Genomic DNA, 22,659 nt, shown 5'->3' with positions numbered 1-22,659 from the left:
ATGTGAGTGGAGCAGTAAACTATTGGTTTCTCAGTGTATGAAGTGAAATAGGTTTTGTAGCAAATGCTTTTTTGCTGTTTACAATTCTGGGCTATTTTGTTTAGCATTTTTGTATTCAGCTACAAATTTGGAAATGTTTTCCTCTGAAATGCAACTCAGATGTTTAAAAATATCCTACAGATTCTTGGAGGAAAAGTCAGCATATTGTTTCAGGAATGTGAATTTTGAACTGATGGTACTCCTTGTCTTGTTAGGAACTATTTGATGATTCAGTTTACTTTCTGGTGGCCTGCAGCTCCCATTGTCTGTCTTTTTGTGTGTATCAACATAAAATTTTAAAAAATTTAATAGGTGGAACCCCATGAGGTGTTGCTGTCTTCTGACCTGGAAAATCAGCTGCAAAAGGTCATACAGGAACTGTCTCTGGAGGTTGTGCCTGCGGTGAGTGTGTGGCTCAGCTACTCAAATACAGCTTTTAACATCAGACTTGCTTGTTTAATACTTTTATCTTTCTTTGCCCACTTTGCTTTTGGATTTATAGCCTGAAAATCCCAGTAATCCAGTTCTGATTAGTGTTGGAAAGTTGGCTCATTTTGAACCATCGCAGAGACAAAGTCACACAGAAGTCATTCCATGGTCACCACCTCATTCCAACTGGAACCCTTGGACCAGCTGCAATATTGATGAGGGTCCTCTGGCAAATGTAAGATAGTTTAAGTAATTGATTTGTTGTTTGTTTTCTCCATGCTTCTGGAACATTAAATGCTTTTCCCCCCAGGATTTAAAGTATGAGCTATTCCAAGGGCAAAAACAGTCCACTGATAAAATTTCTTCCCTTCTTGACCTGGAGGAAGGGATTCTTTCCAATGGTAGGAGTTCTTTGTATTTACTTCAAGTTTCATTAAGTTCCTGAGCAGCAGTGTCTTGTATGTGCTAATCCTCTATTTTCTTTCACTTTTTGCCTGCTATCTTGCAGCCCATACAAAGTTCTCATTAAAATAACCTGGTCAGACAAGACTCTCAGGGAAGTAAATTTTCCATTACAGAACACCAGACTGCTTATGACCAAAATAATGGTTTAATACTACTTTCAGCTGTATGTTTTTTTCATAAGTTATGTTAATGTAATGTTGATCATTTATATATTGATTAAAAAAATAGGGAACTGATGTAAATTTGAGTTTTGTGGCTTAAAACATAATATATTTACAGATGTTGCAAATTGAGCTGGCTTCAAATCTCAGTAGAATTTCTATGTGCTAGTCATGGTGCAGCTAACTTATTTTCAGTAAAAACAATTGGCTCTTTGATAGCAAATAAGGATGTCTTTAGATTTTTTCTTAGTTGAAATAAAAGTGCCTGATAAATTTCCCTCTCTGATCTCTCTCCCTTCTCACCTCCTGTTCTATGGTTGATTATGTGCTTAAATTATCTCCATACATTAAAAACTCATGGCTGAATGACCACTGAAGTATCTCAGTGGCTAACTACTGAAATGAGTGTTTCTCAAGCAGTTAGAAAATTTAAATTTAGGCAGTAAACTTTTCAGTATTTTGTATCTTTGAGGATGGCCATTCAGATATTCAGTGTCAGAACACTGGAACCTGCAACAGAACAGCTCGTAGGCACAACTGATTTTATGTAGAAAATGATCCTTTACTGATAATCATTATGTTGATGTGACTGATTTTATATTGAACTTGGGATGTAAATAATGAGAAGAGCAAGAGGGCTTCTAAATAATGTCTTGTCTTTGCAGCTCACACCAGAACAAATCAGCATGGATCTAAAAAGTGATTTCTTGTACCGTTTGGAGCAGGACCAGGAATTACAAAGGGTAAATAAGCTTCCTGTAATGTGGTGTGCTTGACCTTGTCTTATTTTCCCAAAGGAGGTTGAACTTACTGTGTGTAAGGTGTGTAAGACTGGATTTTGATAGTAATACTCAAGTTTTTCCCAATTATGCTGGGATGGATGTGGGGATATGTTGTATTGTGTTGGTAAATCCAAACTGTGTTTTGTTCTTTCACAGTTTTACCTTTGTGTAAGTGAAACCTTTGTAGAAGAAAGAGACAAAGTATAGGTGTGGAGCAGAATTCAGTGATTTTTTTCTTTTTTTTTTCAAAATGTGCTGATTTGGGGTGGTTTTTTTTTTTGTTTTTTTCTAGATTCAACAAGAGAGGGAGGCTTTACCTGTGAAGAATTTTGAAAGTGAAATTCTGGATGCCATCCGTGACAATTCCATTGTCATAATCCGTGGTGCCACTGGTTGTGGCAAAACCACACAAGTGCCACAGTACATCCTGGATGAGTACATCAAAACCAACAGAGCTGCAGAGTGCAACATAGTAGTGACACAGGTGAGGAACATGTTACAAATGCAGCCATTTTGGTTTTGTGATTACATGCTACAAATCACCTATTAGGATGGGCTAAGAAGCACCATGTATTTTTGTTTATTTTTGTTTGTTTTTTTTTTTTCTTTTATTATTTATTATTATTTATTTTTATTTTTAATTTTTATTTATTTATTTTTCAATATTTTTATTTATTTTTATTTCTCTTTGTTTCTTTGTCCTTTCTTTGTCCTTTCTTTGTCCTTTCTTTGTCCTTTCTTTGTCCTTTCTTTTCCTTTCTTTTCCTTTCTTTTCCTTTCTTTTCCTTTCTTTTCCTTTCTTTTCCTTTCTTTCCTTTTTTCCTTTCTTTTCCTTTCTTTTCCTTTCTTTTCCTTTCTTTCCTTCTCTTTCCTTCTCTTTCCTTCTCTTCCTTCTCTTTCCTTCTCTTTCCTTCTCTTTCCTTCTCTTTCCTTCTCTTTCCTTCTCTTTCCTTCTCTTTCCTTCTCTTTCCTTCTCTTTCCTTCTCTTTCCTTCTCTTTCCTTCTCTTTCCTTCTCTTTCCTTCTTTCTTTTTCTTTTTATTTAATTTAAAAATTTTTATTTCTTTTTATTCATCTTTATTTATTTTTATTTGGAGTATTTGATTATCATTTTTAGTAATAAATAGTATTTGTTAGTATCAGTATTTTTATTTAGAATATTTTATTTCAAGTCTACAATTGGGCTAATCTGACTGTTACGTTACCCAAGTGAAAACTTTTCAGCAGTAAGAGGGGAAGTGATTTGGCAAATGCCAGATATCCTTATGTCCTTCCTCTGCAATTTATGTGCAGAACTGACCATTTCAGAAATAAAAAATCTTACTGTTCTAGTTATCACTGTCTGATGTCCAGTTCTGGGCCCCTCAGCTCAGGAAGGAGATTGAGGTCCTGTGGCAGGTCCAAAGGAGGCAACTGGGCTGGTGAAGGGACTCGAGCACAGATCCTATGAGGAGAGGCTGAGGGAGCTGGGGGTGTTGAGGCTGGAGAAGAGGAGGCTCAGGGGAGACCTCATCACTCTCTACAACTCCCTGAAAGGAGGTTGGAGCCAGGGGGGGGGGTCGGGCTCTTTTCCCAGGCAACTCTCAGCAAGACAAGAGGGCAGGGTCTCAAGTTGTGCCAGGGGAGGTTTAGGTTGGAGATTAGAAATAATTTCTTTCTGGAGAGGGTGATCAGGCATTGGAATGGGCTGCCCAGGGAAGTAGTGGATTCTCCGTGTCTGGAGATCTTTCTAAAGAGCCTGGATGTGGCACTCAGTGCCATGGGCTGGGAACTGCAGCGGGAGTGGACCAAGGGTTGGACTTGATGATCTCTGAGGTCCCTTCCAACCCATCCAGTTCTATGATTCTATGACTAGTCTGTAAAGAAATCTTAGGACAACACACCTGTTATTATTTTTATAATTTACTTCCTTGGTTTTGATGGCAAACTTCAAACAATTCATCCTGAAGTTAGAGCAGACTTTTCCATCCCTCAGCCTCGGAGGATCAGTGCAGTCTCTGTAGCAGAACGTGTGTCATATGAGAGAGGAGAAGAACCTGGGCAGAGCTGTGGCTACAGTGTGAGGTTTGAGTCTGTGCTTCCTCGGCCCCACGCCAGCATCATGTTCTGCACTGTAGGTCAGTATTGTTTTCTTACATTTGGAACTTATTAATTATGGGTGTGAGTTCTTGGAGTTGACACAAAAGCAGAAATGTATTAAAAGTTTTAGGAAATCTGTTCCCAGTATTAACAACTTTTTAATGTGTGTGATGAGTTTGATGACGTGCTGGTTTTGTTCTGAAGTATGATAAGACAGGTCTAATGCCACACAAAAATAATCTCCTGAAGGGATAAAATTGCCATATATTGATTGACCTTCAGAGGCAGAAAGGAAAGCAGTATTGGGTACTGCTTTCTTGTAGTAATATTTTATAAGCTTCCCATCACTTGTACAAATTTAAATGTGGCAAATAGAGAGGGGCTGCAAAAGGTGCTTCTTGATATTTAAACCAATGCAACTGTTCTTGATGAAATGAGGTGTGTGGGGGGAAACAGAGCTGTTACCTACACAAACATTTAATTTCTGTCTCTTTAAGGTGTTTTTCTGAGGAAGGTGGAGGCTGGGATCCGTGGCATTAGTCATGTTATTGTTGATGAAATTCATGAGAGAGACATTAATGTGAGTTTGCTAACTAATTATCATTATACTTCTTTCTGTGCTCTTCTTCTGTTTGGTTTTTGCTTGTGTTCTTGTGTAACAGTAAACATGTGAAAGGAAACTGCATTTCACTAATTGCTATACATGTTCAGTTTTCCATCTTCAATGACATTTTTTTAGAAAATCTTAATCAATCCTCACTGGATTAAAAGAGGAAGGACTTGTGCTTACTTGCTGCCTATTTTTTTGCCTGTTAGCATCTCCTCCTCTGTCATGATCCTTTCTGGAAAGCAGACTGCTGTGGTACAAGCACTTCTTGTCCAAATATGGGAGCTTGCTGAATGTCACTTTAATTTTGTTATGATCTTTATACTGACAGGGTTCTTTACTGCATCAGACCAGCAGTGGTATTTACATAAGCTGCCATCCTGATACGTATTAATTTGATTTTGATAGAAAGAAAAATGCAGCAAGTTGGCAACAGAATTAGGGGAGGTATTGTTTGTAGTTTAAGAAACCATTTTCTGTCTCTGTGATTCTTCTGAATAGTTCTCAGCTTTGCCACAGCAAGAGTGAGAGAAACTGCTAGGTTCTGACATGGGTTTTTTTGACAGAATTTGGGGACTTACGCAACTGCAGTGCACATTTTTGGACCTCTTTAATGATGCAAAATATAAGTTTTCAAATTCTGAATGAGACTGGAATTTTATCTGTTGAACAAAGGGCACACTTAACTGCATGGCAAAATTAATAAATGCCATGCTTACATAGAACTATAAAACTTTGCATGCAATTGCAGTCATTTTTATTTTATGAACTTTGGCTACTTTATATGCAAACCAAGCTTAAAAAGACCTCAAGGCTTAAAGTTTGTTAGGAAGGAAGCAAACTATTTTTAAATGTTTTTCTTTGGTTTGTTTCATTCTGTGAGAAGAAAACTCATCTTTACAATGGCAATTCTAAAATTCATTTATCCTGGGAACTGCAGGATTTGGAAAACAAAGCACTGGCAACAAGTTATAGAATGCTGTTATGGTAATTGTTACTTTTGTTGGCCAGCAAACCTCCTGTTAAATAAATGTATATGCTTGTGTATTTCTCTCTAGTCTCTTGGGAAGTTGTTGTTCCTTACAGGTAGGAAATTAATGATGTTTTATTCTTGTTATGTGCAGACTGACTTTCTCTTGGTGGTGCTGAAAGATGTAGTTCAGACATACCCTGAAATCAGAGTTATCCTCATGTCTGCCACCATTGATACCAGCATGTTTTGTGAATATTTCAACTGTCCTATTGTGGAGGTCTTTGGTAGAACCTACCCTGTCCAAGGTAAATCATTAATTGAACTTTCAGGAACTGCTTTAGTTTTTAGTCAGTCACATGCTTTGTGGGTATGGATTTGTGGGTAAGGATTTGTGGGTATGCTATGTACACATTTCTTTTGATTTGCTGTGTCTTACAGGGGAGGTTTAGATTGGATATTAATAAAAAAATTCTTTACTGAAAAGGTTGTTAGGCCCTGGCACAGGCTGTCAGGGCAATGGTGGAGTCACCAACCCTGGAGGGATTTAAAAGCTGTGTAGATGTGGTGCTGAGGGCTGTGGTTTAGTGGTGGCCTTGGCAGTGCTGGGTTAACTATTGGCCCTTGATGATCTTAAAGGTCTTTTCTAATCAAAATGATTCTATGATTCTATACAGATGTGGCATACCCTGGGCAAAGGAGTCAGTAGCAGTGAACCATTTCATAGCACCATTTGGTTTAAAATCATGACCAATATTTCCTCCACCACTACACACACATTTCCCAGAAAACCACCACAATTAAAATGCCACCCCCCATCTCAAAGCACCACCCCGTGGAGTAGTTTCCACTGGAGAATGAATGAGGTAGTAAAAGTTTAAGCTGTGGTGTTTCAGATCAGTTGCTGTGACACTAGAAGTGATGGGAATAGCTTGAAATCAGACAGAATTGGGGGTGGGTGGGGAAGCACCACAGTAAAAGTCATGTGAAAGTGTATTTAATACAGGAGAAATCATTGGAATAGTACTGGAATAATTCTCATACTCTGACAGCCAAGGAGATTTCTCCAGTCTTGTCCTTGTGCTCTGAAACATCACAATTATATCTAAACAATCTTGAGAGATGTTAGAAAAAAGTTGTATTCCCTTCCACAGGCATGGTAACTGATGTTTGTCTGTCCTTGGCAGATTATTTTCTGGAAGATTGCATTCAGATGACTCAGTTCATTCCTCCACCCAAAGAAAAGAAGAAGAAAGAGAAGGATGAAGATGGTGGTGGTGAAGATGATGATGTATGTTTGCCTTTTAATATGAAAAATTAAACAAGTAGCAGTTAGGACTCTACCTCAAGTGTAATTAATGTGGCATTGTTGAACTAAAACATTTTTAGCAGCTTTCATATTTTTAATATATGACCATAAATATTACTGAATTTTCTTTGTAGCCTGTTTAAACTGAAGAACTTCTTTTTTGTGTTGAGGGGAATAATCTTGTGTTTTGCCAGTCTGCTTCTCTTTAAGGATAGAACTGAAACACTCTTAAAAGTGAAAATGTTGGTGACTTTGGAAGAAGAAACAGATACAGAAATATGAACTTGGTGTTCCCTTTTCAGGGTGAAAATTTAGATCCTCTCCCTTCTTTTCTTCAGGTGGTATTGCTAGTAATTTCATACAGTGTCAAGTAACTCTCACTCCCATGATGCAGCTTTTAATTTGTAGCTGTGAAACTACTTTTTGGGTCGGTTATTTGAAATTTTAAAAAATTCTTAGTTTTTCCTGAAAGAAACACTTATTTCTGTTTGTTATGATGTTATCTGAATGGGAGTTAAATTAGTTTTATAGCTTCCTGCTGAAAATTTTTATTAATTTATAACTCAATGCAATGAAATTACAATCCCATTCTTATATGAAAAGCAGGACTTGAACTGCTGAATGTGGATCATTCTCCTCATTTTCCTATTTGCCTGGCCAGCTGTTCTCCACGGGATGAATAAATAAATGTATATTGTTTCTTTTGTGGTTTTGGTATATTTGGTTTTGGGGTTTTTTTGTGTGTTTGGTTTTGTAGGTCAATTGCAACCTTATTTGCAGCGATGAATATGGCCCAGAAACAAAGCACTCCATGGCTCAGCTGAATGAGAGAGAAACTTCTTTTGAACTCATTGAGGCACTGCTAATTTATATCAAGACCCTGAATGTCTCAGGAGCTGTACTTGTTTTCTTGCCTGGCTGGAACTTGATATACACCATGCAGAAACATCTAGAAATGAATCCACGTTTTGGTACAAGCAACTATTTTCTGTTATATTTCATCTCACAGTAGTAGAAAACTCAGGAATGTGTAAAGATAATGGTTAGCTGAGTGGGAGCTGATTTGTTGTGAGAATTAGATGGATAGAAACAATTGTTATGCAAAAAAAAAATGAGATTTACACAGTAATAGTTACTGACCTTCTTGTATTCATCTTGTAGGAGCCCACCAGTATAGAATTTTACCTCTGCATTCACAGATTCCTCTGGAGGAACAGCGGCGAGTGTTTGATCCAGTGCCTCCTGGAGTCACAAAAGTATGAACACCATCTGTGTGCAGTGGCACAGGCTTTGTTTTGTGATGCTTTTGGGGAATGTACTGCTGCCTTTTTTTATAGAAGTAATGCAGTTTTTCTTGCAGTAGTGACTGCAGTTTTTCTTGCAGTAGTGACTGCAGTTTTTCTTGCAGTAGTGACTGCAGTTTTTCTTGCAGTAGTGACTGCAGTTTTTCTTGCAGTAGTGACTGCAGTTTTTCTTGCAGTAATGACTGTAGTTTTTCTTTCAGTAGTGACTGCAGTTTTTCTTTCAATAGTGACTGCAGTTTTTCTTTCAGTAGTGACTGCAGTTTTTCTTTCAGTAGTGACTGCAGTTTTTCTTGGAGTAGCAAATGCAGTTTTTCTTGCAGTAATGACTGTAGTTTTTCTTGCAGTAATGACTGTAGTTTTTCTTGCAGTAATGACTGCAGTTTTTCTTTCAGTAGTCAATGCAGTTTTTCATGCAATAGTGAATGCAGTTTTTCTTGCAGTCCATCCCTAACTTTTTCAGACCAAATATGTATTTCCTGGTTTGTTTTTTTGTTGTTTTTTCTAGGTTATTTTATCTACTAGCATTGCGGAGACAAGTATTACCATCAATGATGTGGTCTTTGTTATAGACTCCTGCAAGTGAGTTCATCAAGTAGCTTTTTGTTTTGTCAGTCCTATTCTTTGAAATGCAAAGGAGGTTTTCTGAACACAGAGAACTGCCTTGTGTTTCCAGAGCCACAGAGCTGAGTTTGAGAACTCTTTAACTCCCTCAGGACACCTTGGCATTGTCTGTAGCTGGTCAGCACAGTTACAAACCACATTGACATGCTGGTGAGCTGCTTTGGACAGCTACCTTAGTGGTGCTGTTCACGTGAGGTGTCACTGGGTCATCAAATGTGTCACCTACCAGATGAATATTACAAACAGTGTATAGCTAAGGGAAAAGAGGAAGATTTTTGGAGTCTGTTATAGGTCCTGTTTTGTTACACGTGCTTTCTGAGCAAATTACACAGAGGGATCTCATTAGTTGCTGGGAATTTTAAGCTTTTTCACAGATGTGAGAGCTTAATTCTGTGCATAGCTTGGGGCACTGCTTTTAAGAGTGTGTTACTTGAGCCTCCAGTTACATCCTAGCTAGTGAAATGGGGGTGGTTTGCTGCTTAAAAGCAGGGTGGCTGCGAGGAATAAATTAAACACTGAGGAATAAATTAAACACCGCGATCTGGCAGGATTTAAGGTGAAGCCCATCTGATCCTTGTCTTGAGTTGTTTGCTTTCCTCCTCTAACAGACAAAAAGTGAAGCTATTCACTGCTCACAACAACATGACAACCTATGCTACAGTCTGGGCATCCAAAACAAACCTGGAGCAGCGCAAAGGAAGAGCCGGGCGGCTGCGTGCCGGGTTTTGTTTCCGTCTCTGTAGCAGAGCTCGCTTTGAAAGGTGAGGCTCTGCTCTTCACAACCTCAGAGGCTTCTCCCACAGTTGTCTGCTACCTCTGCTCAAACTGGGGAAATAATTGCAGAAAAACAAGAGAGGAGGTGCATGAAGTCTGCTCGCAATGGAGTTGTCTGTTATCTCTGTTCTTTTGCTTAAAAAATTTATGTTTCTGTGCTTTTACCCATGGTATAGGTGGATAAATAGTTTATGGTTGTATTAAGAACCTCATGGTCTTCATACCATTAATACCATTAAGTCACTTCATGGTGACTTACAGAACCTCTGAGGAAAAAAATAATACTGCTTAGGAGCTGAGGCAGGTTGTAAAAGAACTCTGCAATGAGGATAAGGCTCTAGTCTGCCCTCAAATGTTCCATGTCCCTTGCATCTTCACAGAATTTTGTCAGGAGTGGTAAAAAACAGGGAGAGCAGATTTTCCCTTTCCCTTTCTCCACATTCTGTGACCAGGAAGCCCCTCCATACTGCTGAACTGCTCCATACTGCTCTAGCACCTTCCCTGCTGCTGAAACTTTTGACCTCTTTTATCAGCTGAGCTTTCTCACTTACCAGAGCCATGGAAATCTTTTTGCTGGTTGAGGAAGTCTGCACAGCTGTAAGACTCAGTGTTTGATCTCATGAAAATTTCAGTGCCCCTTACTAGAGTGTAGCTGTGTATAGATGTCCTAGTTTTTGTAACCTTTGAAAGCATCAGTTGATAAACTTTCCTTAAATTGCTCATTTATTTAGATCTGCTGTAAATTCCCTGGGATGAGAACTGGAAAGAATGGAAGATAAATGCTTTTAGAAAAGCCTAAGTGAGAGGAGCACAGTGAGAGTTGATGGGGTGGCTGAGAGGAAGCATTTGCTCTGGAGGGCAGTAATTGATGCTGATGGAATCGTGCATCACCATGGTGGTGATGAAAGTGAATATTGAGAGAAATGTGGGCTTTTTTGTTCTCATTCCAGACTTCAGACTCACATGACACCTGAAATGTTCCGAACACCTCTCCATGAAATTGCTTTGAGCATCAAATTGCTGCGGCTGGGAGGAATTGGTCAGTTTTTGGCCAAAGCAATAGAACCCCCACCTTTGGATGCAGTGATGGAAGCAGAACGCACACTGAGAGGTAGCATTGTTTGTCCCCAGGATTGTGTTTTAAGCTGATTCCAAGTGGTTTGGCCTTCCAGTACGTGAAGGGTGCCTGTAGGAAAGCTGCAGAGGGACTTTTCACAAGGGCATAGGGTGATAGGACACGGGGTAATAGTTTTAAACTGGAAGAGGGAAGATTTAGATGAGACATTAGGAAGAAATTCTTCACTCTGAGGATGGTGAGAGACTGGCCCAGATTTCCCAGGGAAGCTGTGGCTGCCACATCCCTGGAAGTGTTCAAGGCCAGGCTGGATGGGGCTTGGATCAACGTGGTGTAGTGGGAGGTGGCCCTGCCCATGGCAGGGAGTTTGGAAGTAGGGGATTCTATGAATTCCCATGTGTGCTGATCATTTACAAACTGCTTTAGCATCTCTGGTTGGATTGTTTGTGTAGTAGCATAATGTCTGAAATAGCAGGGTGTTTCCTGGATGCATCCTTTGGCTGCCAGTGTCTTCTTGCAGATGAAGCAATAATTGAATTCCCAAGTGGAGTGCTGTCCTTCAAGAAACTTGAGCCATCAAACTTCAGACTTTTGTTATTTTACCAGTGGCTTAAACAAGCTTCCAGCTTCCTGTTTTCCAGCTGTGGTACTGATGTGTGTGATACAGATTCAGTGCCTAAGACATTTACAAAACTATAAAAGGAATGGAAAAAAAAAAGTTTAGTAGTTTATTGTGTAGTTATTGCTTTACACAGTGTGCTGACCCAGTTGTCAAGTAATTAAATCTCCAGTTGATGAATATGCAGGCATCAGCATTCTCCTAAAACAGGAGCAGCTGAGGTGGGGACTAAGCCTCTGTCCAGCTTCTTCAGGGAACTGGGTAGAATAGGAGTAAAATGAAGTGGGGAGGAGCTCTAGATTTATGTTTTGGATTTAGAGCATTGATCTGGAACCTCTGCATGCCTGGCAAATGTCATTAAATAAGTTTTTAAAACTTCTGAGACTGGCAAGATGTATTTATTTGTTGATTTTCTGAAAAAATGGTGCAAAGAGATGACATTGCTTATCACCAGAAGGGACATCAGAATAAAAAACACAGCTAAGGCTTTGTATTCATGCCAAAATTCTGTGATCTTAAAATCATTAGTACTTTTCTTATGCTGCAGATTAGAAATGCAGAGATGGGGAAAAGGCAAATGTTTTCACCATTTAATACCAGATTGACATTTCTGTAGGTACCTCCATTTCCTGAATATTCTTCTCAATTTGTGTATAACTACTACTGTTTTTTTAGGCTGGTGAGACATGCTCTTCTCAAGGCTTTCAAGTTCCATAGATACTGAGAAAAATTGATTTGATAGTGGCTAAGGAGCCCTTTATTAATTTGATCTTCCATTTAATCACTGTGATAGGGCTGCTTTGATTTTCATGAGGCAGAAATTAGTTTAAACTAGTTAGATCAAATACAGGAACTTGAAAAAAGTAGTGTAACAGTGGTTTGTACAAGTGGTTTGTACAGTGGTTTGTACAAGCAAACTAAAAAGAAATGGAAAAATGTTTATAAGTTAAATTGTAGATATTGTTTAATTATTCTGTAATTGTGGAGGAGTGTCAGGATTTAGGCCCAGCCAGTACCAAAGCACCAGGCAGCCACTTCCTTCCTCTTGGAAGCCACTTGGGAATGGTGAGGAGGGAATCCACCTAAAACCTTGAGGATCAAGACAAGGACTAGGAGAGTTCCATTAATCAGTTATGGTCATGGGCAAACCAGACTCAACTTGGGGAAATAAAACGATTGAATTTATCATTAGTCAAGTCAAAACTGGGCAAAGAGAAATCAAAAACTAGAGCTTAGATTCCTTACCCCACCCCTCCCTTCTTCCCAAGCCCAAACTACTTTTCGGAGCTGTGGGAGCTTTCAACAGCCTCCCTTGGGGCCTCTCTCCTGCTACCAAAACTGGCACTTCATCAACACAGAACAAGGAGGTGGTAAAACAGCTGTAAAGCTCAAGTAAAATTTGTTTCTTTGACCTCAGACCAGTCTTGTAAATCAGGTTGCAATGTTGTAAACATTAAACTGCAAATATAGGTGGGGTTCTATTTAAACACCATTACTAAAGTTCTGAATTTTTTAATCTGAGGATTTCTTAGGGCTTAGCTAATTAACTTGGCTAATAAAAGATGTTGTTTCAGAGCTTGATGCCCTGGATTCCAATGATGAGTTGACACCTCTTGGAAGAATCCTAGCTAAGCTTCCCATCGAACCTCGTCTTGGCAAGATGATGATAATGGGCTGCATTTTTTAGTAAGTTCAGAAGTCTCTGTGGTCTTTTTCTTGTTCCTCTGAGTTACTGAGTCTCCAGACATGCAGGAGAAATAAATCTAGATGAACAATAAATGCTACAACAGAGGAAAGGAAACTGAATATTCAGAAGAGCAAAGGAGAAATAACTTACAGGGAATCAAGTGTAGCAGTGAACTAGAAGTGGGGAGTTGTGAAACTTGACACCTAGATAAGAAGGAAAATAAATCTTGGCAGAAGTAAATATTTGTTAGTTGTAATTGTGATGGCTGTAGGATCCTTTTCACCAGAAGAAGATGGCATATGGATGAGGGGAAGGGGAGGGAAGATGGACAAAGGTAAACACTTGTTGTTGTGAAAGTAAGTACCAGAATTGTCCACTTCAGGGAAGTGTTTCTGTGAAGAACTCCAGCTGATGAGGGCCAAATTCCTAAGGTCTCTAGCAGAGAATTTTTACTAGTATCAACAGCCTGTAGCAGCTGCTGGCAGCAGCACTGAATAAATTTGATCCCTTTTTGTGGTTTCTTTTAGTGTGGGAGATGCTGTGTGTACCATCTCTGCAGCCACCTGTTTCCCTGAACCTTTCATCAATGAAGGCAAACGCCTGGGTTATGTCCATAGGAATTTTGCTGGGAACAGGTTTTCAGATCATGTTGCTTTGCTCTCTGTCTTCCAAGCATGGGATGATGCAAGGTATTTTGTCTTGGCAAAAAAAAAAAAATTAATGGGAAATTGTGGGTAACACTGGGTGACCAGTTTTGTGACCAGATATGTCAGTGAATGTTTGTGAGAGCTGAATTGTCACACTTCTCCTTTTCTTGAAGAGGCTTCTAATTCCCTCTGTTTGCTTTTTAGAATGGGTGGTGAAGAAGCAGAAAAAAGGTTTTGTGAACACAAAAGACTCAGCATGTCTACTCTTCGAATGACTTGGGAAGCAAAAGTCCAGCTGAAAGAGATCCTTATTAATTGTGGCTTCCCTGAAGGTGATTCTACATGGGCATAGTAATGTAATGATTGCATTTTTAATTCTGAGATGAGAAATAAACAAACAAGATAATCTGTGGTGAACACAGAAGCAGAGAGGCCTGCAGTGGGTTTGCCATAAATCTGGTCTGCTTTTACGGTTGCATTCAGATGAAATTTTAGTGCTGCTTCTTTCTCTCATGGTTGTGATGGCTGTGATGTCAGCATAGGGAAGTTTTGGAGGTTAAGGTTAGGGCTGCAAGATTAACAATCTACCAAGCAATTGTTCTTAGGGAATTACCTCCCTGATTTTCATTCTCCTTCATGTTGCATCTCTAAAATAAGCTGTGCTTCCCTCCTCCTTGTCATTAGCCTTAGGAGAGGACAGTTTTGTGATCTAAACAGCAAGCTATGTGCTTTATTTTTTTCTGCATTCGTGCTGCAGGTATTAGCAGTAGTTTGGCATATTATTCAGTTTTGTAAGGAAAAAAAGATTCATGAAGTTGACCAGGTTCTGAATTTGCCTAATGAGTCTAAAGAGCTTTCTCAGTTAAATGGCATGGCTGGCTGGCTAGGTTCAGGTTCATCTCCCCAAATTTTTATTTTTTAAAAAACTATTTAATTTTTTTTTTCTCCTCATGCTGCTAGGATCATAGCTGCATTTCTCCTTAACTTTATTTCTGGGCAAGATGACCTGGAAACAAACCCCCAGAGACTCTGGGAAGGTTTGTAACAAACAAACAAATGAAAACATCCATTCTGACCTCCCCAAAAGATCTGTCTCCAAAACAAATGACAGGAAGCACTGTGTGGTACAGTACATTCTGGGCAAACTCCTCTCTCCTTGTTTTTTGGTGAGCTTGGGAGAGAATAATAACTCTTTTTTGCAGTATTTTTCAGTTTTTGCTCTGTGAATAAATTGAAAATTGAATGTAGGACTGAAATGCTTGGAGTCTAGAGGTCATTTGAGAGCAGATGTATATCTCCCAGTTGATTGAATCAGAAAATATGTTAATCCAGGATCCTAAACAACTCTGCTCTACTGTCCTAGTGACCTGTGGAATTGAGCCAGTCTTCTGTTCTCTGTCAACAGAATGTTTGGTGACTCAGCCCTTTAACAACACTGGACCAGATAATAATCTGGATGTTGTAATCTCTCTGCTTGCTTTTGGGGTCTACCCCAACGTCTGCTACCACAAAGAGAAGAGGAAAATTCTTACCACTGAGGGGCACAATGCACTCATCCACAAGTCATCTGTCAACTGCCCTTTCAGCAGCCAGGACATCAAGTATCCATCACCTTTCTTCATTTTTGGAGAAAAGGTAAAAGACTTGGAATTTTTTCATGGTTGTTTTCTGCCAGGCAAAGTAGCCATAAGAAAAAAAGACACAGTTGGTAGGGTTGAGTTTGTTTGGGTTTTTTTCATTTGTTTGTTTTTCCAGAAACTAAACCTTATGTGGTTATGGTGTCACTCAGCCTTTCCAGTAACTTTCAGTTAACCAGTTTCAGTAGTAGTATTGGTCTCAGATGTGTAGACAGTTCCTGTGAGTTTTGTGAGAACAGCCAGGTCACAGAGAAAGATGTAAATTATTGCTTAAGAGATTGCTTAGGAGCAATCCATACTAATTGGCACTAGAGAATTTCTGCCCTTACCACTTCTGCTCCTTCTGAAGCCTTTTCACACGAGCATAACTTCTTAAGATTTTACAGCAGAGGTGATGCTACAGCTTCAACAAAGGGTTCCTTTTTTGAAATCTTGTTTATGTTGGTTAGTTCAGAATTACAGTGTATTTCTGCTGATTTTTATATCCTCAGTCCTTTCTGCTGACGTGCAACTTACATTAGTAATGCAGATAAACCACTTCATTGGTAATAAATGGAATTTTGACCCCTTTGGGCTCTGGCTGGGGACTTGCCTTGATACCTAGGATTCCCACATACTTAGTTGAGCACTGTTGGTGAGGCTTTGCCTCTCCATCCTTTATGACAGGATCCCAGTTGGGTGAGATCTTTTGACCTGCCTCAGCTGTTTCTGTAAACTCCCTTAAAAAGGCCAAAAGACTTTTGAATTCAAAAAGTGATGCTTTATTCAATGAAAATACACATGGGACACTAAGAGTGGCTTTAGAGTGGCTGAGACAGCTACTGGAAGTTCAACATTCCTCAGTGCAGCCATTTTCCTGCTATGATTTCCAGCTTCTCTTTTGAATATGTGTGGTATCTTCCAGGAAGGGGCAAATCTCCTCCCTAAGGGCAAACAAATACAATATGTTCTGCCCTCTGTGAAAGAAAGGAGGGAGAGAGGCAGCTGTCAGAATGAGAGGCTGCAATCTAGAGTACTGCTCTTCACTTCTTTTTTAAAATGAAGGGCAATAGCTCATGTAGTTCTGTTATCTCTGGCCAGATGGCTGCTTTTTATCCAAGTGCTCACTTAAAGAACAAGCTTCAGGTCTTGTTTCTAGGAAGTGACAAAGTGAGCTGCTTGCACAGACCTGGCAGCTTCCCAATTTGCATGTGTAGGACCCCCCTAAAGCAGCAACACAAAGCTGTCATCACAGCCCCAGCAATGCAAAAGCTGGGAATATAATTCAGCTTCTGCCTTGCTCATTTTTAGGTTGACCAAGCACAAAGTGGCTCTTGCAAAGTGTCATCTGCTTAATTGCAGACTTGCAGTTTTGGAAAATTGAGTACTTAATAAACTGCAGATACTTTGTGGTGGTTCTTAACACCAGCCAGTGCTGAATCCCTGAAACCATCTGCCCAGCATCCAGTTTTCTGCTCATGGGTGCTCTTTTAACTTCCTAACATTTAACTAGATTTTTTTTGGGGGGGTTTCTCTCAAACAAATTCTCTGTTTTCAGTGGCCAGAGGGAAAGTGTAGGGATCTGTTCTCCATTTCAAGAGTCATATTCTTCTTCCACCTGTAGATTCGAACCCGAGCCATCTCTGCCAAAGCCATGACCTTGGTGAGCCCACTGCAGCTGCTTCTCTTCGCTTCCAAGAAAGTCTTGTCAGATGGGGAGCTCATTCTGGTGGATGACTGGTATGGACCCTCTTGATGCTTTTTAGAATGTTCAGGTCTCTGAAAGAACACAGACTGAGGGGAAGTGCCTGCAAACTGAGTCCCTTTGGAACAGCAACCCCAGGGCTAGTTGTGCACTACTCCACATTAATTGTGAGGGCATTACCTTTGTTTCCTGGGAGGAAGGGAGGGATTTATTTTGGCAGCACTGTTTTGTGCAAATTACCTGCTTAAATTAAAAACATAAAAGCAGGCAGTTTCCATAAAAATGGCTGATTTTCTCCCCCTTTAACTGGAACATGAATAAGAGGTACTATGTATTTTGCACCTCCCCTTCAGAGAGGAGCTGAGGGAATCTTGCTTTTAAGTCTCAGAAACACAGTTTGAGGAGAGAAATGCTAAGAATTTGGTGGTTTCCTCTGGCACCCTAGATTTTTATGGCTCTGACTAAACACCATTTGGATGTTTTTGTCTGTTTGTTTTCACCCTAGACAGAAAATGGAGGTGAAGAATTGCTTAAACTTAATTCATTAATAGTTCTGAGAGTGGCCTGGAGCTTTCAAAATCTTGAGGAGCCTCATGTTTTCACTTTGCTTTATATTTTTGTATATTGCTGTTCTGACACTAGAGGCTACATATTGGTATTATCTGAGCATGTTAAATCTTGAGAATGGGAGAGTAATGTTTTAACAATGTTGAATATTAGGGATCTTTCAGATTTGCCTCCTGTATTTCATGCCCCTTCAACTGACAGATGAGAATTAATTTCATCTGATGAGAATAATTAAATTAAGACTGCAGATTTCTGGCTCAGGGTGTGCAGCCTTCCATGAAATGCCAGATACCTTTTGTAACAAGTTCTCTGCTAGAAGCTGTAACACATCTGATGCCATTCTTTCTGCTCCAGGATCAAGCTGAAGATGCCCCACAGGGCAGCTGCCTGCATCACTGCCCTGCGTGCCACGTTGGAGGCTCTTGTTGTGGAAGTGACTAAAGATCCTCAGATCATCAGGCAGCTGGACCCAGCACATGAGAGAATGCTGAACATGATCCGTCAGCTCTCCAGGCCATCAGCTGCAGGCATCAGCCTCATGGTTGCCAACACAAGGTCAGCTCAGCTCCCTGGGCTTGTGCAGTTGAAGTGCTGGGCTGAGGAGTGCTCCCCACCCCTGTCCCCAGGGAGACTGAGAGCCTGAACAAGGCAGGTCAGAGCTGTCAGCTCTGCTGCTCCCTCCCTGCAGAAGCACAGGGCTGAAATCACCAGGAATGTCTTGGCCCCCCTGGGCAGAAAATTCAGGATTTTAGTACAAAGTCCATGGTCTGAGTATATGTAAAATCATCATGTTCCAAGTCTGATGCAGGCAGGTCATTCCCTGTTTCCAGAGGATGGACAGGTGGCTGTCAGGAATGAAAGCTGCCATCTCCTCTTCCAGAAACACAATGATATTTAAAGGAAAGATAAATCCATATTTATTTGGGGCAAACTTATTCCATATCTGGAAATAAATATTTGGTTGTGCTTGAACTCATCCATTGCCCCTTTGTTTCACATCTAGCTTCCAAAGCAAAGAAAAAATTTAATTATTAGCTGGTAATTTAAGGATCAAAACAGGGAAAAGCTTTGATGTACACTTGTCTTGTTCTGTGAGGAGCAAAACAAAGATCACTGTGCTCACATCAGCAGGAATAGGGCTCCCTCCAGCTGGAGAAGTGGGATTGAGGGGAAAACTTTCTATCCCAGATGTAGATCTGGCTGAGATGTAGAGGAGGAACTGCTTATGTAGCACGTCAGTTCATTCTCTGCTTTTCTTTGCTGAAGTGTGAAGGGTGTGAAAGTGCAACTGAAATTCAAACATGATATTCTGCTAACAGAAAATAGAGACACCATAAACTGAATATCTTGGTTATTTCTCTAATAGTTAAAAAAACAAATTAATCCATAAGATTGCATCAAGTAACAAGAAATAGGACAAGAGGTAAGGGCCTCAGATTGTGCCAGGGGAGGTTTAGATTGGATATTAAGAACAATTTACTCACAGAAAAGTTTGTCAGGCCCTGACAACAAAGCAGATGTCCAGAGCAGTGGCAGAGTCACTGTGGCTGAAGGGGGGATTTAAAACCATGTAGATGTGGTGCTGAGGGACATGGTTTAGTGGTGGCCTTAGCAGTGCTGGGGGATTGAGTGGGCTTGATGATCTTAAAGGTCTTTTCTAACCAAAACCATTCCATGACTTTGTGATCCTGAGTATTTGTTTCTCTTTGCCAGGTTTGGTGATGGCCCTCGCCCCCCCAAAATGCCTCGTTATGAAAATGGAGGTGGCTTCAGAGGCTGGGGGGGTTATCCACGTGGCTCTGGCTACAGAGGTCGAGGGTATGGTGGCCACAGCTACTCTGGCCAGTACTCAGGAGGAAGAGGATACCAAGGTAGCCCAGGGGGAGGCTACAGAGGTAGAGGAGGCTATCATCAAGGAGGAGGGTGTGGAGGAGGAGGTGGTGGCTACAGAGGGGATCTGTGGAGGGGCAGGTGGTAGTTAATGGGAGCCTTTCCACTTCGACACAAGTGTATTTCCCTCCTCCCTTTCTTGCTGTTACCAGTCTGTTTGCCACTTCAGTTCCTTATTGACAACTCTGTAATATATTGTGCCCTTTGGGAGTTTGCTGCGAGCTGTATGATTTTATTCTTAATAAAGAATCTGTTTCTAAAGACTTCCACTTGTACTTTTGGAGTTGGAGGCTGTCTGTTGTTACTTCTAGTTGTGGGAGGTATAAGGCACTCCGAGGAAACCTTTTCAGTGTCTAAAAATAATTCTTTGTGGAACTTGGGCTCAGTGGGGGATTTTTCTTTGTTATTCTAATAAACTGTGCAAACAGGCCTTGCTGCAGTGGTTTTCTGTCCATGCCAGGCCTTTGCAGCCAGCCACATGCTGTGTTATACCCTCTATAGCACAGCTGCCAGTGAGTATGGGTGTGAACAAGATGAAGGAAGCACTCCAGCTAACAGTGAGTATGTGTGTATGAACAGTCTGGGGGATTTTTGGCTATTTCCTCCCTTCCAGCATGGCCACAAAACCAGTAGAGCTGGCCCAAGGCAGCAGGAGGTAGGTCCTGCCTTTTATTTTTTATTTTTTTATAACTTTTTTCATATAACTTTTTTATAACTTTTATCTTGCAGGGCTTCAGCAGCAAGGGGAGAGGTCTGGGCACAGCTCAGTGTGAAACCTGTGACATTATTGAGCTGGCCAGATGAATCTCTTCACTAACCCAACTGGAATGCTTATTCAGAGCTCATAATAATTTTTCTCCCCCTAGCTATTGTTTTTGTGCACATCTAAGGTTGAGATCTATAGCCAGAGTGTGTTGTGTCTTTCCCCACTATTCCTTGCACCTTCTACTGAAGGAATTAATTGCCCAAAGTAGTTTGGGTTTTTTTGGGGAGGGGGGTGAGAGCTGTCTTAACAGCATCAGCACTTTTTCCAAGGGAAACAATGGCAAGAAAATTCTCAACTGTGGCAAGCAGAAAGAAAAATAATCTGATTAATTATGTAGCTTTGTGCCATCTGCCACTCCTAATGTAATCTTGGGCCAAAATCCTTTTCAAAGATAATTCACCTTCCAACTGCCCATTTTCCTGCTGCACTCTGGACAGTTCCAACACAATAACAGTTTTGGTTGGTTATTCCTTTTGTGCTCAGCTGCTCAGCTGTTTGCCACATTCAAATCCTGACAGTAAAACTTCAGCTTTGTGAAAAATGAAGGCTCTGAGCATGGACACATTTTTGGGAGCAAGTGCTGAAGTCTTAACACAGCTCTTCCTGTGACTTTACAACCTGGGTCAGGGAGCTGGGGCCAAAATGGCTTTTTTTGAGTTTTAAGTATTGTGTAACCTGGATGACTGCTTCATAGGGCACTGTAGTTTTAGTTTTAATTCTATTCTTTCATACACAGGAACTCTGCTTCAAACCATGCACTGAAAAGTGACATTCCTGAAAATGTTTTCTACTTGGCCTCCATTTCCCCCCCCTTTTTGCTCTCCATGCTGATCGATTCTGGGACTTGGTGGCAAGAAAGAATTTGAGGATTTAGGATGATCCTAACTCTGCCCAGTGGGAATCATGTAAGTATGGCCTGCTGAATGCACTCAAGAGCACAAAACTTGTACAAGAAACTCCCAGAGATGTCACATTTTCCAAGGCAACATTATAACCATTTTTTAGATATCTTTGTGTGACTCAGAAATCTGGCAGTGTCTGAAGCAGGAGCTTTACTGGGATGATGTGAACATCTGGAGTGGCAGGAAGGGTAGGTTTTGTTAGGATTTCTTCTAATCCAAATGAAGACCAATTGAAGGGACAGAAGTGGGAGAAAAAATCCAGATGCTGATTAGAGGTCAAATGTCTCCAGGCAACCAAAGATATAAAAGTATAAAAGGGATATAAAAGTAAGGGTTAAAACACAGTGTGTTATATCTAATAAAAAAGCACATTATGGTAAAAAACAAACGAAATAATACTGTGTTCAAACTACACATTTTGCCCAATATTATTCTGTCCCACTATTCTAAAATAGAAAACATTTCTGGTTGTATTTCCCATACATCAGAATTAAATAATTTATAGGAGAAAAAAAAATATTCTCCCTGACACAAGGGAAAGGAAATAACGTAAAGGATAAAGTAACAAAGAATACAAATAGGTACAAATATATATATATATATATATATATACATAACCCGATAGGAACGGGCTCTGGCGGACACATAGGAAAGGACAGGAACGCAGCCAGCAGCAAGTGGAAAGAAAAGAGAGGGAGGAGCTGCTGCCTTTCCCGGTCTTTATGGGAGGAAATGGGAGGGAATAGATCCCTCCCTTTGCGTTCCGCCTCTCTCAGACTCTGAAAACCCTCCTGCTTTAGTTCCTTCTGCTCAAACGATGATGATTTATCACTGGGAACAAAGACAGTTTTGCATCCCTTATCTTCCTGAGTGATTCTCAATCACAAGACTCATTAGTATCCCCACCACTGTTCCCTACCAGGCGTTTTTGACAAAAAAACAAAAAAAAAGAGGTTTTAACATGTCCTGTCTGCACTTGAGATGAATTGCTGTAGCCTTAAAAATGCTGGGCACTGAGAACAGGAAAGCAAGCAGGAGTGATGCCTCTTGAAGGAACAATAATATGGTGGGAGGAGACCAAGTACCAGAGACTTCTGTAGAGCTAAGGATGGGCCAACTGGAGCTGTTAAATATTAAGCTATTAAATATTTCTACCAAGGTCAAGTCAGCCAGAAAAGCTTCCTAACCATGTAACAGAGATTTACTCAACATGCATTTTCAGTCTTACTGCATTTTAGATTCATGTTTTCTGTGTGATTCCTCTTACAGTATTGCTATTGCAAAGTGAGCTTTAAAGTAGCTTTGCTCAGGATACAGCTTCTCAGTTAAAGTTTTACCATCTGTGAATGGCAAAATAGTGAAAAAAACCCTGAATGCTCCACAGCTTCCTACAATTCAAATCCAGAATCACCCTGTCCCTCTCCTCAGGCTTCCAGCAACATCACAGAAAGCTCCAGGGCATTCTGAGTTCTCTTGGAACAGTTTCAAACTAAGAGGAAAATCCTTCTGCTAAAGATAGAGTTTGAATTGACAAAAGAAACTCTGAGGTGGTTGGCAAGTAATCAAATTTAGTCAAAAGGCTCCGTATGTCAGTACCTCCCATTTGCATCATCATGCACACACAGAACTAGAGAGACAGATATAGC

At 40.3% G+C, this 22,659-nt stretch overlaps 1 protein-coding gene across 2 annotated transcripts in view; it reads left to right on the top strand.

The window, feature by feature from the left end:
* The window catches only part of DHX9 (DExH-box helicase 9), a 28,133-nt gene extending 8,527 nt beyond the window's left edge, over positions 1-19,606 (top strand). For both annotated transcript variants that reach the window (XM_030455560.1, XM_030455561.1), the window contains 20 exons: positions 352-441; positions 542-703; positions 1,760-1,837; positions 2,169-2,360; positions 3,851-3,992; positions 4,452-4,534; positions 5,686-5,839; positions 6,719-6,822; positions 7,598-7,811; positions 8,002-8,096; positions 8,650-8,723; positions 9,374-9,526; positions 10,490-10,650; positions 12,808-12,919; positions 13,448-13,609; positions 13,772-13,899; positions 14,973-15,202; positions 16,808-16,923; positions 17,810-18,010; positions 19,169-19,606. In XM_030455560.1, coding sequence (XP_030311420.1) covers positions 352-441; positions 542-703; positions 1,760-1,837; positions 2,169-2,360; positions 3,851-3,992; positions 4,452-4,534; positions 5,686-5,839; positions 6,719-6,822; positions 7,598-7,811; positions 8,002-8,096; positions 8,650-8,723; positions 9,374-9,526; positions 10,490-10,650; positions 12,808-12,919; positions 13,448-13,609; positions 13,772-13,899; positions 14,973-15,202; positions 16,808-16,923; positions 17,810-18,010; positions 19,169-19,433 — 2,916 coding nt within the window. In that variant the 3' untranslated portion in view covers positions 19,434-19,606. The remainder of the gene's footprint in view (positions 1-351; positions 442-541; positions 704-1,759; positions 1,838-2,168; positions 2,361-3,850; positions 3,993-4,451; positions 4,535-5,685; positions 5,840-6,718; positions 6,823-7,597; positions 7,812-8,001; positions 8,097-8,649; positions 8,724-9,373; positions 9,527-10,489; positions 10,651-12,807; positions 12,920-13,447; positions 13,610-13,771; positions 13,900-14,972; positions 15,203-16,807; positions 16,924-17,809; positions 18,011-19,168) is intronic.
* The last annotated feature ends 3,053 nt before the right edge of the window (positions 19,607-22,659 follow it).

This window comes from Calypte anna, chromosome 8, assembly GCF_003957555.1.
Source record: "Calypte anna isolate BGI_N300 chromosome 8, bCalAnn1_v1.p, whole genome shotgun sequence".
NCBI lineage: Eukaryota > Metazoa > Chordata > Aves > Apodiformes > Trochilidae > Calypte > Calypte anna.
The sequence above is the reverse complement of the archived record's forward strand: the minus strand, read 5'-3'. Positions and strand labels throughout refer to the sequence as shown.